The sequence below is a fragment of the Stenella coeruleoalba genome, assembly GCF_951394435.1.
Source record: "Stenella coeruleoalba genome assembly, chromosome: X".
Taxonomy (NCBI): domain Eukaryota; kingdom Metazoa; phylum Chordata; class Mammalia; order Artiodactyla; family Delphinidae; genus Stenella; species Stenella coeruleoalba.
In genome coordinates, this window is record NC_137152.1 from 26721144 (window position 1) to 26736237 (window position 15094).

Genomic DNA, 15094 nt, shown 5'->3' on the forward strand with positions numbered 1-15094 from the left:
CAATACAATCTTACCTTAAGAAACAGGAAACATCTCGAAAAAACAACCTAACCTTGCACCTCAAGCAATTAGAGAAAGAAGAACAAAAAACCCCCAAAGTTAGCAGGAGGAAAGAAATCATAAAAATCAGATCAGAAATAAATGAAAAAGAAATGAAGGAAACGATAGCAAAGATCAATAAAACTAAAAGCTGGTTCTTTGAAAGGATAAACAAAATTGATAAACCATTAGCCAGACTCATCAAGAAAAAAAAAGGAGAAGACTCAAATCAATAGAATTAGAAATGAAAAAGGAGAAGTAACAACTGACACTGCGGAAATACAAAAGATCATGAGAGATTACTACAAGCAACTCTATGCCAATAAAATGGACAACCTGGAAGAAATGGACAAATTCTTAGAAAGGCACAACCAGCCAAGACTGAATCAGGAAGAAATAGAAAATATGAACAGACCAATCACAAGCACTGAAATTGAAACTGTGATTAAAAATCTTCCAACAAGCAAAAGCCCAGGACCAGATGGCTTCACAGGCAAATTCTATCAAACATTTAGAGAAGAGCTATCACCTATCCTTCTCAGACTCTTCCAAAATATAGCAGAGGGAGGAACACTCCCAAACTCATTCTACGAGGCCACCATCACCCTGATACCAAAACCAGACAAGGATGTCACAAAGAAAGAAAACTACAGGCCAATATCACTGATGAACATAGATGCAAAGATCCTCAACAAAATACTAGCAAACAGAATCCAACAGCACATTAAACGGATCATACACCATGATCAAGTGGGATTTATTCCAGGAATGCAAGGATTCTTCAATATTCGCAAATCAATCAACGTGATACACCATATTAACAAATTGAAGGAGAAAAACCATATGATCATCTCAATAGATGCAGAGAAAGCTTTTGACAAAATTCAACACCCATTTATGATAAAAACCCTGCAGAAAGTAGGCATAGAGGGAACTTTCCTCAACATAATAAAGGCCATATATGACAAACCCACAGCCAAGATCGTCCTCAATGGTGAAAAACTGAAAGCATTTCCACTAAAATCAGGAACAAGACAAGGCTGCCCACTCTCACCACTCTTATTCAACATAGTTTTGGAAGTTTTAGCCACAGCAATCAGAGAAGAAAAGGAAATAAAAGGAATCCAAATCGGAAAAGAAGAAGTAAAGCTGTCACTGTTTGCAGATGACATGATACTATACATAGAGAATCCTAAAGATGCTACCAGAAAACTACTAGAGATAATCAATGAATTTGGTAAAGTAGCAGGATACAAAATTAATGCACAGAAATCTCTGGCATTCCTATACACTAAGGATGAAAAATCTGAAAGTGAAATCAAGAAAACACTCCCATTTACCATTGCAACAAAAAGAATAAAATACCTAGGAATAAACCTACCTAAGGAGACAAAAGACCTGTATGCAGAAAATTATAAGACACTGATGAAAGAAATTAAAGATGATACAAATAGATGGAGAGATATACCATGTTCTTGGATTGGAAGAATCAACATTGTGAAAATGACTCTACTACCCAAAGCAATCTACAGATTCAATGCAATCCCTATGAAAGTACCACTGGCATTTTTCACAGAACTAGAAGAAAAAATTTCACAATTTGCATGGAAACGCAAAAGACCCCGAATAGCCAAAGCAATCTTGAGAACGAAAAATGGAGCTGGAGGAATCAGGCTTCCTGACTTCAGACTCTACTACAAAGCTACAGTAATCAAGACAGTATGGTACTGGCACAAAAACAGAAAGATAGATCAATGGAACAGGATAGAAAGCCCAGAGATAAACCCACGCACATATGGTCACCTTATCTTTGACAAAGGAGGCAGAAATGTACAGTGGAGAAGGACAGCCTCATCAATAAGTGGTGCTGGGAAAACTGGACAGCTACATGTAAAAGTATGAGATTAGATCACTCCCTAACACCATACACAAAAATAAGCTCAAAATGGATTAAAGACCTAAATGTAAGGCCAGAAACTATCAAACTCTTAGAGGAAAACATAGGCAGCACACTCTATGACATACATCACAGCAAGGTCCTTTTTGACCCACCTCCTAGAGAAATGGAAATAAAAACAAAAGTAAACAAATGGGACCTAATGAAACTTAAAAGCTTTTGCGCAGCAAAGGAAACCATAAACAAGACCAAAAGACAACCCTCAGAATGGGAGAAAATATTTGCAAATGAAGCAACTGACAAAGGATTAATCTCCAAAATTTATAAGCAGCTCATGCAGCTCAATAACAAAAAAACAAACAACCCAATCCAAAAATGGGCAGAAGACCTAAATAGACATTTCTCCAAAGAAGATATACAGACTGCCAACAAACACATGAAAGAATGCTCAACATCATTAATCATTAGAGAAATGCAAATCAAAACTACAATGAGATATCATCTCACACCAGTCAGAATGGCCATCATCAAAAAATCTAGAAACAATAAATGCTGGAGAGGATGTGGAGAAAAGGGAACCCTGTTACACTGTTGGTGGGAATGTAAATTGATACAGCCACTGTGGAGAACAGTATGGAGGTTCCTTAAAAAGCTACAAATAGAACTACCATATGACCCAGCAATCCCACTACTGGTCATATACCCTGAGAAAACCATAATTCAAAAAGAGTCATGTACCAAAATGTTCATTGCAGCTCTATTTACAATAGCCCAGAGATGGAAACAAGCTAAGTGTCCATCATCGGATGAATAGATAAAGAAGATGTGGCACATATATACAATGGAATATTACTCAGCCATAAAAAGAGACGAAATTGAGCTATTTGTAATGAGGTGGATAGACCTAGAGTCTGTCATACAGAGTGAAGTAAGTCAGAAAGAGAGAGACAAATACCGTATGCTAACACATATATATGGAATTTAAGAAAAAAAAATGTCATGAAAAACCTAGGGGTGAAACAGGAATAGAGACACAGACTTACTAGAGAATGGACCTGAGGCTATGGGGAGGGGGAAGGGTAAACGGTGACAAAGCGATAAAGAGGCATGGACATATATACACTACCAAACGTAAGGTAGATAGCTAGTGGGAAGCAGCCGCATAGCACAGGTAGATCAGCTCGGTGCTTTGTGACCGCCTGGAGGGGTGGGATAGGGAGGGTGGGAGGGAGGAAGACGCAAGTGGGAAGAGATATGGGAACATATGTATATATATAACTGATTCATTTTGTTGTGAAGCTGAAAGTAACATACCATTGTAAAGGAATTATACTCCAATAAAGATGTTTAAACAAAAAAAAAAAAAAAAAGAAACCACAGGGGTGTATGCTGAGTGTGCCCATGGAAACAGGGGCCTGCTGGAACTAGCCTTGCTTTCCCATTTTGAAGGCTGCATTCATGCTGCCTTGAAGCTACCTGACATTCCCTGCTCTTGACAGGCCTGTCAACCCTGTAAGAATGCTTCGGGGAAAATTATGAGTCTATTCTGTCTAAACCAGGTGCTTCCGCGGCCGCGGTTGTGGTCCGCCTGACAAGCTATAGAGGTAAAGGGAATCTCAACGTGAAAACTTGCCTTCAGGTTAGGCCCCTAGTAGCCGTGCAGAAAGGGAAGCGGGCAGCTGTTTCCATGAGTTCTTAGTCGCTTATATGCTTGATGTGAAAGGAAGTGCACTTTAAAAAAAAAAAAAAAAGAAAAATATGCATTGAGTCATAAGTCAAAAATACTTAAGAATAATTGCCCTTGACTTACAGTATTTGCTTAACATTATTCCTTAGAGCAAACTTAAAACTGCTTTACTTTTACAATAATATCATAATGGTATAAAATATATACCTGATTTGTCTTTAAAATCCATAGAAAAACCTTCAAAGTCTTGCAGATTAAACTCTGCTCTGGCACGTGTTATACCTTTGCTTTTTACTAAAAATGGAATAATCTGGGTAACGCCAACATAGGTGCCACTGAAGTTAAATATATCCTAAAACATAAAAAAAGAAATCATAATTAGAAGGTAGAGTAACAATTTATGAAAATAATGTAAACGAAAAATTACATTGCTAAACAGTAGATCTTAAAAGTCCTCATTATGAGAAAAAAATTGGTAAGTATGTTTGGTGACCAATGATAATTAGACTTACCATGGTGACCATTTCACAATATATACAAATATTGAATCATTATATTGTACACCTGAAACATGTTATATGTCAATTATACCTCAATAAAAAAATACACTCATGTTTATCAAGGACATTATTATAGCAGTATTCTATACAAATCAGTTAAATTTTCCTTCTTCCCCCTCCCTCTTACATGTAATCAGTTACCAAATCCCATTAATTCTGACTTCTTCACCTCTTAACTTTATTGTAATTGTATAAAGTTAGTAACTCATCACTTTTTTTTTTTTTTTTTTTCTCCTGTACGCAGGCCTCTCACTGTTGTGGCCTCTCCCGTTGTGGAGCACAGGCTCCAGACACGCAGGCTCAGCGGCCATGGCTCACGGGCCCAGCCGCTCTGCGGCATGTGGGATCTTCCCGGACCGGGGTACAAACCCGCGTCCCCTGCACCGGCAGGTGGCCTCTCAACCACTGCACCACCAGGGAAGCCCAGTAACTCATCACTTTTCATTTCATTGCTAGATTTGACTTTCTCCAATTCTCCCCTCCACATCTAAGTCACAATTAAACTAATTAAAAATCTGACCACATCATTTCCTGTCTTAAAATTTGATGATTCTCCTCTACAGGAGATCTACAGGACAATGTCAAGTTTGTTAGCAGGGCTCATAAAGTTCACCATGACCTTCCCCTGCCTCATGTTCCAGCCTTACCTAGCTCCACTCTCACCCCTATGACTTCATATTTCAGCAAGCTGTATGACTTGTCATTTCCAACCAGTACCTGGCGCTTCTCCCTTCTGTGTCTTTATCAAGGTGTCTCTTCTGTCAGAAGGCCCTTCTCTAACTTGTAATTGCCTGATAAAATACTAAGCATCCTTCAAATACCAGTTGGATAAGCCACAATTAATTACAATATGATCGGGACTACTTCTGTTGCTTATGTTTATTCACATTATGACATCATAATGTCCGTTTATTTGTCTTTTTATGTCTCTTCTAGTGGACCTTAAGTCTCATTCATTTTTACATCTCTAGCACCTATCTGACATCTAGCTTAAATACATAAGGAATGTTTACTGAATGTATCTTAACTTTAGCTTATATGCCAGGCATGTGTACCCCACAAAACTCTGCAGGATTCCTCTTCTGGTAGAGTAACTATATATACTCTACAGTTCCTTAGTAAAAGAATCACATACACCATTAAAAGAGAAAGAGGCAACAGTATCCTAATGCTGAGAAAAACATGGCATTAAGGTCAACTGTCCACTATTTGCTTCACTTAAAATATCAACCCAGTTCTACAGGTGAAATTTGTGAAATCCAAAACAGGTAGTGAAAGTTTGATGCTTCGTATGCAAAAAATCACTCCTCTTATCCCATTTCTGGTCTTTCCCATAGGTTAATTTGGATAAAATTTCCTAATTGTTATTAAGACACACAGTCAATGCCACACAGTTATTAGATATATTGCTAACAATATCTGGTAATACTAGAATATTGTTTTTAAAAGGTAACTGGGCATCAATGTTTAAAAATCCAACATAATTAAGAAATATTGATAAATATATATTAAAGTCCTATAAATTACTCAGTTATGCCATAACATGCAAAGCCTGCCACAAATATCTTTAGGACTAGGAAATGCAGTATTTAAAGTCTCCATCTTTGTCTAACATTGTTCAAGGAGGGACACCATATCAACTGAAAAAAAGCACTCTGGATACTACAGGAATCACCACTGTCTTGGACAAGCTAGCTTAGTATCCATCAGTCTATCTGGACTTACCATGCCTTCAACACTGAATAAAAGAAAGGTTAGAAAATTGTAACTTAAAGCCTAGAATTGTGGTGATGCCGTTAAAGTGCAGACTAGTGGTAAGGCCCTACCTGAGGCAACCAGCAGCCTCATCAATTTCTACTCAATTTAGTTCAGCACCAGAATGGTACTAGGTACTGGGGATAGAAAAACAAAAGGGCAGATAACCTGAAAATAATATGACAATTGCTACAATGGAGATGTTCCCAGAGTTTAAGATGTTTGTGACATCTAGTAAATGTCACAAGAGAGGGGAATATGGGCTTGCTTTGAAGGATCAGGGAAAGTTTCTTTAGGTAGGTAAGACCAGATCTAACTCTGAAAGCTTGGACAGAAAAAAAAAAAAAAAAAATAGCATGTATGTGCACTCTATCAACTGTAGAACAAAATTTCATTAGGGTACAGAACAATAATTCAAAAAATAAATTTGATTATAGTTCAGAAAATGTAAATCAATACCATAGTGGGGTATTTTACACTCAAAAGATTGGCAAACATTGTGTCTTATAATACAACTTATGGAGCAACAGAATGTGGATCAATGGAAACATGAGAAGAAAATATGGAAATTATCTTGTGAAGTCAAATATGTACATTATCTGCATCTCAGCAACTCCATTCCTAAAGAAACTATTTCATAAGTACCTTAGAAGATATGTACATAAATGTTCATAGCTATAGTATTTGTAATACCAAAAAAACAGACACTAATTGGATGGACAATGGAATGAGTCTACAAATTACAGTATGTCTACATAATGGACTATTAAGCAGCAGGGAAAATGAATAACATACAGCTACACATAACCTAGATGAAGTTTAAAAACATGATATTCAATTAAAAGTAACCCACCAAAGATAATATATCTTTGTTATAAAGCTCAGAAATGAACAAACTAAATAATGAACCATAAGGAATTCATACATATGTGGTAACCTAATTAGAAAAAGTAAAGGGAGAACAATGACAAAATTCAGGAAAGTAGTTATCTCTTAAGAGGGGTAGGATCATGATGAAGCCTTCAGATAATTTAACGGTACTGGTACTGTTCTGCTACTTAAGTTCAGTGGTGAATTCTTAAACTTTCATTAATTGGCTTAATACTTTGCTTCATCACTTATATTTATATTACATATATTAATTTCTATGTGACAAATTACTACATAATAAAAAATTTTTAACCTAAATGGGCTGACTAGGGACACATAAATAAAAATCACCACACTCATAAATTGATTATACAAATAGGTAACATACTCACAGGATTGATTTCAACATCAGCAATCTCAATAGATCCACCAGTCCTAAGATCTACGTCTTTTGCACGGTGAATAGCAATCTATTTAGGAAAAACATAAAACTCTGTAGAAACCACACTAAAATAGACTCATATACTGCTGAAGTATTACCTGGCATTTATATAACATTTTATAATTTAAATAATCATAACTTATTATAAATGTCACAAGATTTATTCTGGGAGTTATCATCCCATTTCTTGTGATGTAGAATTGATATTCCTAAAGGAGTGAATTTTCAACTCTTAAAAACTTCCATCACAAATGGGACCTCGTGAATTTGACTGAAGAGTTCTACCCATTTGCCTTGACATTATTGCTTCAAACTCTGTGTGAGCCTTTTGTATTTACCTAATTCCAAAGGAATATTCAAAATTAAAACAAGCAAGAAACTGAGTGCAAACACAGAAAGATACTAATATCCAAAACAACCATAATTCTAATGAGAGCAGCTAAAAATTGCTGAGTATATGGCCCAAGTATACTGCTAAATACATTATCTCCTTTTTAATCTTCAGTATTCTGTTAATACCCTAATTTCCAAGTGAGGAAAACTGGGGCTTAAGGTCACAAAACTTGAAAGCAGCAGTGGCTAAACTTGAACCAAGAACTGCCTGAGCACTCAATTTCTTCCAAGAAATTTAAGACAGTGAAATAAGAATTTAGTCATGTAACTCCTACAAAATAAGAACTATAGATTACATGAACATATAATTGTCTAATCAAAATCTCAGAAGCACAAAAATATCATTCCCTGAAAGTCCTACCTGTACAAGAACAGGTTAGCAGTCAACTTCGAGATTTAAATCTAAATGTATATTAAAAAAAGAGATATGAGTGTATTTCACTCTTTTGATAGAATCAGTGGCATTGTTTATAGGTAAAGAAACCACAAAATACCATTTTTTCAGAATTATTAAGGAAAGTGAGTGTCATCTAGACAATCTTATTAACCGAACTGCTTAATTCATACTACTATATGATTTCTATATTTTATTTACAGAATACATAGTACCTAAAATACTTGACTAAAATCATAAGAAGCATAACTTAATGCTTCAGAGGTAATTACAAATCAATATATTGCTTCACTGAAGAACGCCATATGTAAGTCTCAACACCCCCATGGCTGCCTTTTACTCACTTCTCCTTTCGTGGGTAACTGAAGATTCCAGGCTGCCATAACCCATTTACTACCCTCACCAATTGCCCACTTGACCTTTTCATCTCCTGAGACTTAATCTGTACCCTGGACAATATCACCCGTCACAAATCCATGGCCTCAGAAACCATACATTCATCTGTCCCTCTCTTTCTCACAACCCTCTCTCATCCCTGCTTTCTCACCCATTTTCAGAGAATAGAGTTCCACGATGTCACATGTGTGATGTTTCCCTGATCAGCCCCAATTAACCTGTCTCCATTTTCTCCGTTATTCAACAAAGTTTATCATTCCAACTTCTCATCAATATATTCGATCCACTTATACTCATCTTGATTTTCACAGGGGTAACAGAAATAACCTCTATCATCTCTAAGATTAATCCTTAGCCTTCAGACCAACATGTATAAGCAATGGCCTCTTTACTAGACATCTCTACATAGGGATGCAAAAGGTGCCTCAAACTCATGATTTCCCTCTAAAATATGCTACTCATCCTCTAATATTTCTTCAAATGTTGTTACCACCTGTCTCACACTTGACTTACCTGTTTTATTTATATGTGACCCCTTTCAATCATCAAACCCTAAATATTCATCTCCTAAATTTGACTAGAATTTGTCTAGACTCCTACCTCCCGAGAACACAATCTTCTCCTGCCTGGACATCATCAGCAGACTAATAACTCTGCACTGGTCGCAGTTTAACACTGCTCTATAACCAAAGTGATGTCTGAAAAATGCAAATCTGAGTGTGAAACTCTCCATGCTTAAAAACTCCAAGCTCTTAAGATGAAATTTTGACTTCCTAAGTTGTTGCTAAGGACCTGTATGACTAAAATTTATACAGGCCTCTAAATACATCTTTCCCCACTATCATCCATTCAATCTATAACCAAGTCATGTTAAACTAAGTTTTTCATATCTGCCTTGTAGCTCTCCCTCTCCTCCCATATGCCTGAACACATTCAATTTTGTCTTCCTTGAATACTCTTTCCTCCTCTCCTCCCTCACCCCACTACTACCCCTTTCCTCTGGCTGATTCTTAACTCTGGTGTCTTTCAGATTTATCTTCCCCTAGGAAACTGCCCCTGACCATTTAAGCATGGGTTGCAAACCTCTCCCGTGTACGCCCCCAGCCTACTGTATTTCTCCATCATAGTACTTATTACACTATCTTTTAATTTTGAGTTGTTTGCATCCCCCATAATATTGTACATTCTTAGAGACCAAGGACCCTAGTTATCTTGTTCAATTTTGCATTCCTAGCAACGCAACAGAGCCTAACACATAATATGTGCCCAGTAAGTACGCATGGAATGGATGAATAAAGGAATCTCATTATAATATACTGTTAAAAAGGTAAGCTTTGTAAAAACAGAATGGTTCTCTAAAATACAGTGGAAACTAATCTCAGTAAAACCTATATTTTAGTGGCTATGTTTTTTATTTTTTCCAAAATAATATACAAAAATTCTGCCTAAATATCAGACCGTATACCACAATATACACTTTATAAACATCTTTCAATATATACTTTTGTTTTTGTAATTTATTTGTTTTATTTAATTATTTTTGGCTGTGCTGGGTCTTCGTTGCTGTGCACGGGCCTTCTCTAGCTGTGGCGAGTGGGGGCTACTCTTCCTTGTGGTGCACGGGCTTCTCATCGCGGTGGCCTCTCCTGTTGTGGGGCAGGGGCTCTAGGCTCTCGGGCTTCAGTAGTTGTGGCGCGTGGGATCTAGAGCGCAGGCTCTGTAGTTGTGGCGCACGGGCTTAGTTGCTCCGTGGCTTGTGGGATCTTCCCAGACCAGGGCTCGAACCCATGTCCCCTGCATTGACAGGCGGATTCGTAACCAATGCGCCACCAGGGAAGCCCCCTATACTTCTTTATAAAAGTAAGATATAATTATTAGGTTGTTTATTTGGGGGCCAGGTAAATTGGTGTTTATTATATTAAGCTAAATATTATTTAAGAACTAATGATTATGGGAAATTGAAGGATAAAATGGAGGATATCTCTTAAGCCGTTCATTTTGATCTGATGATAGTGCACATATTACTTTTTTAATGTGAGTAAATGCACAGAGTTTATCATCAAATTGAAGATTAAGAGCATTCCATTCCATGAGTTTATAATAAGTAAAATTTACTACAGACTGGTCTTACATGTTTTATTTATTCTGTTTAATGAACACTTAGAGAAGTCCCTAAAATCAAGGTAATACCTTTTCATTTACATAATTCCCAGAACATAAAATAGTAAAACATTTTATGTGTGCTATAAAATACAGATATTAACGTCATATACAATTTTCCTATGATTCCTATAGTCATTAAAGCTATTTAAAATTAGCATTCCAAAACTGATTATTTTTTCCTTAGGTATCTAATTAACACCATGGAAAAAACAATCCTTTGCTCTGTGACTAGTGAGGGCTTGTCACAAGTTAGAGATGCCAAATATTCCAAGTTCATGTGAAAAATGCCTCATATCAATGAAATGTATCCATTTCAACATAGTAGAAACTTCCATTAGCAACTTTCACCAAAAATATTTTCTACAAATCCTCTTGCCAAGTTCTGCTAACCATTTTTACAACCGATGTATAAGTAAGGTTGTTTATTTTTTAGATTTCTAAAAACTGCACCTCTGTAGAGCTAACTCAATTAGAAATTTAGAATAGAAAAATAACAGAAATTTTTTAAATTACTCTTTAGTGTCATAATATTAAAACCCATCCCCATTAGAAGAAATCATTAAAATAAGCTTTCTAAGAATAAACATGTATATAACATTTTATAGAATTATACCTACTATTATAAATATCATAACCAAACAAATCCACAGACACATATATAAGGAGCAAACACACATATGCATAAACATACCTTTGCTCCTGTATCAAATTTTCCTGCTACAGTAGGAGTACAGGAGGTATTGAGAACAGTTAGCGCCCCCAATGGAATGATTCCTTGTGATGGAACAACATCAATCACAGACAAAAGACTCTGGTCACAAACCTATAATCAAAAATTTGCAGAAATGTCACTTATCCTTTAAAGTTATTGTTCCAAAGCTTTCATAGGAAAACTTCTAGACCAGTACATAGAGAGAGGACCTACAGGCACACAGCATGAGATGGTTTTGAAATAGATTTTCAAACACCAGAGAAACAATTTGAACTTCAACAAGGATTTGCACCCCTAACCCAGCAAACAGAACTTTTAGCAATGGCATCTTCCAATTCAAACAGGACGATGAAGGTTATTATCTGAAGTGTTTTCAAGCCTTTGCAAAACTTACAAGGAAAGGATGAGATGTATCTGTTGGAGAGATGCCAAAATTCTAGATACTATTTTGATAGCCTGTCTTTTCCCTGATCCTAAAAAACTGAAAGCAAAGTTAGTGGGGAGGCAAGATGATAAAGTAACCTACTCTTCTTTATTATTTCCTTTATAGCCTAATGTCTAAGATATCATTTTGACCTTCAAAAAAGTAACTTACCACAAGAGTTAAGGTGTGGTTTGTCAGAGGCCAATTTAGGCTTATCTATCATGCCTTAAGTCAGAATAATTTGAAGGGAAATTGGTTAACATATTTTAGGGGATGAGGGAACAAACAGACTTCAGAACTAATTCTGAAGCAACAGAGTAGAAAAGGGTACCCTCCTTTGCTTGTCTGGGCAGAAGACATGTAAATACAAGCTTGAAAGAAAGATCTCAAATGCTAACCTCTACTGTCACTATTAGGAGATGTTAATGTTTCTCAGTTAAAAAAAAAAACATCTATTACCAATTTAAACACCACCCGCCCCACAATTTAAATCAGGAGTAACAACTATAAATAGAATATCTTTAGAATGGTCTTGATCTAGGTCCCAGTTGCTACCATAACAGTCTTGATGACAGAGTGAAAACGAGGAAAAAAAGGAAAAGCATGTAATTAAATACTGAATGTAACATAAACACTGCATATTTTTTTAAATGTTAGTTTTTTTGAAATCATCTTTTTTTCCCAATAAAACAAAATAACAGAAAGAAAGCAAAAGAGGGGTAAGAGGAGAAGGAAGGGAGAGATTAAGGAAGGAAGGGAGAGATAGAGACAAATTTTATGGGAAACTAAAAGGATAAAGTAGATGAAATGTATTCAGATAAATCTGATATGAAATACCTAAATATTAGCATTAGTCAATCTATAAAGACTAAAGTATTCATGGCATAGAACTCATGGCAATAAATAGTTCAAATTATAATGTGATCTGATCCAAGTAAGATTTCCAGATTCTACATTACCTTGAAATAAGCATGGTTTGGTCCTACATTGTGAAGAATGGCTTTTCTCCAAGTTGTTAAACCTTGAGGGCTATCACTGAAGAGTATCCTTGGCTCTAAAAGAACGACCTTGGTGTGACCAAGCTAATAAGAGGAAGAAAGGGAACATGAAATTGAAATAACAGTAAACATTTTTTTAATCCCCCACAAGATAACTCAAACTTTTTCAGCTTCATAGAAATTTCTAAAATACGAAGCGTTATCAGATTTTATGGTGTTCTTAAGAGAAAGGAAAAGAGTGGAATATTTACAATGTACTCCTAAACTGAGGAAGGCAGAGAGAGTAAGATAACTCTAAGGACGAAGTAAATCCATGACTGAGAATGATGTAGATTAGTCACTGAAGGGGATACTAGAGACCATCTGCCCCACTACATACAAGGTGTTACCATGTGCTACACAAAAGGAAAAAGTTCAAGGGTCATGTAAGTATGGGAAATAACATGCCAAGAGAGATTATCCAGGCATGTTTCTACTAGAAGTCTTCTCATAGGGCTTAATATGCTGATAATGTACACTTTGCTTATCTGAGAATGGGGAGGTAGTACACTGTGATTCACAGAATTACTTAGGCACAGGACTCCCTCGCCCTGTCCTACACAAACCACTTCATAGAACTACAGCAACATAAAACACTTTTTGGAAACGTTGATATTATCCACCTCTCCCATTTTACAGGAAAGCAAATAGTAACCAAGGTGAACTAGAACCCAAGATTTCTAATTCCTCATTCAGTGCTCTTTACAATAGACCCTACTATAAATAATACATATTATTTCTTATTGTCTTAGGAGATTTTAATACATTCGTATAATTAGTTGAAGAACATGATTCGGATAACTGGAAAAATAAACTTTCAAACAAAGCTAACAAAAGATGAAATGGTCAAGTAAGTCCTTCATAATTAATGAAAAAACTTAAATGAACATTTTATTTAATTGTTTCACATTCCCCCTTCTTTCCTTTCTTAAGAGTAACACTTCACTTACTCTTAAGTAAGTTCACTTAAACTCAAGGGCTTGAAAAATTGGCCAAAAATAATCTAGTTCAGTACACTGACATCTCAGAGTTTAATTCTTAACCAACCCTAGTGTAGGGAAAGTGGAAATCAAATTTTATGAGAGGGTAATGGCAAAGGCTGTGGAGGCAGATCACTTTGGATATAAATTCCAATAGGGCATTTACTGCACGTGTGAACTTGTACTAGATAATTAACCATTCTAATGCTCCATTTTCTCACCCATCAATTGAGTTATTAATACATTCCTTATAGAGTTGCTGTAAGGATTAAATGAGATAATACAAGAACGTCATTTTGCATCGTACCTGAGACACAATAATTAATAAATGATACCTTATGGTTATCAGGGGATAAGGGGGGGAGGGATAAATTGGGAGACTGGGACTGACATATACACACTACTATATATAAAACAGATAACTAATAAGAACCTGCTGCGTAGTGCAGGGAACTCTACTCAATACTCTGTAATGGCCTATATGGAAAAAGAATCTTAAAAAAAAAAGACTGGATACATGTATACATATAACTGATTCACTTTGCTGTACACCTAAAACTAATACAACATTGTAAATCAACTATACTCCAATAATTCTTTTTAAAAAAAATGATACTTATTATTAATGCTAAGTCTACATTACTAAATTGCTCATCTTTTATTTGTTAGAAAAAATACACATGGGGTGAGTATATGAGCAAATTTATATTAGTAAACTTGTCAAACACAGTTATGTAAATAACAGTTAAAGAACTGTATACATATGTTCACCAAAAGACAGAGAATGTTAATAGAAGCACTATTACATTAGCCAAAAATCTGAAACAATCCAAACCCTCATCAGCTGTGTGATGGAAAACTGATTGTATAGTCTAACCAAATGGAATGCTATTCAGGAGTGAGAATGAATAATCTGTCACCACATGTATCAGCATAGATGCATCCCACAAACCTAATTATGAACAAAAGAAGACAGGCATAGAAGAGAACATATGGTGTGATGACATTTATATACAGTTTAAAGCCAAAATTAATCTATGCTCTTAGAAGTAACGATTGTGATGATCCTGGGAGGGACACATAGTGACTGAAGTGTGGACTAGGGGGGTTCTTTTGTGATGCTAGTCATGTTCTGTTTCTTGATCAGGTTGATCTGGGTGTGAGTTACAAGGGTGTTACTAGTTTATAAAAAATAATTGAGTGATACATACTTTATAATATGTGCACCTTTCTGTAGTATACTATACTTCAATACAAAGTTGTAAAAAGAATTAATAAGTGATTTAAACATAGTGAAAGCAGCAGCTTATTTCAAGCCTGGGGCAAAGGAAAGACCCTATTGATT

At 35.8% G+C, this 15094-nt stretch overlaps 1 protein-coding gene across 1 annotated transcript in view; it reads right to left on the reverse strand.

Moving 5' to 3' along the window:
- The window catches only part of CFAP47 (cilia and flagella associated protein 47), a 281902-nt gene that overhangs the window by 61812 nt on the left and 204996 nt on the right, over positions 1-15094 (reverse strand). Inside the window, 4 exon segments of the mRNA XM_079910450.1 lie at positions 3831-3975; positions 7201-7278; positions 11288-11419; positions 12692-12814. Of these exon segments, the coding sequence (XP_079766576.1) occupies positions 3831-3975; positions 7201-7278; positions 11288-11419; positions 12692-12814 (478 nt within the window).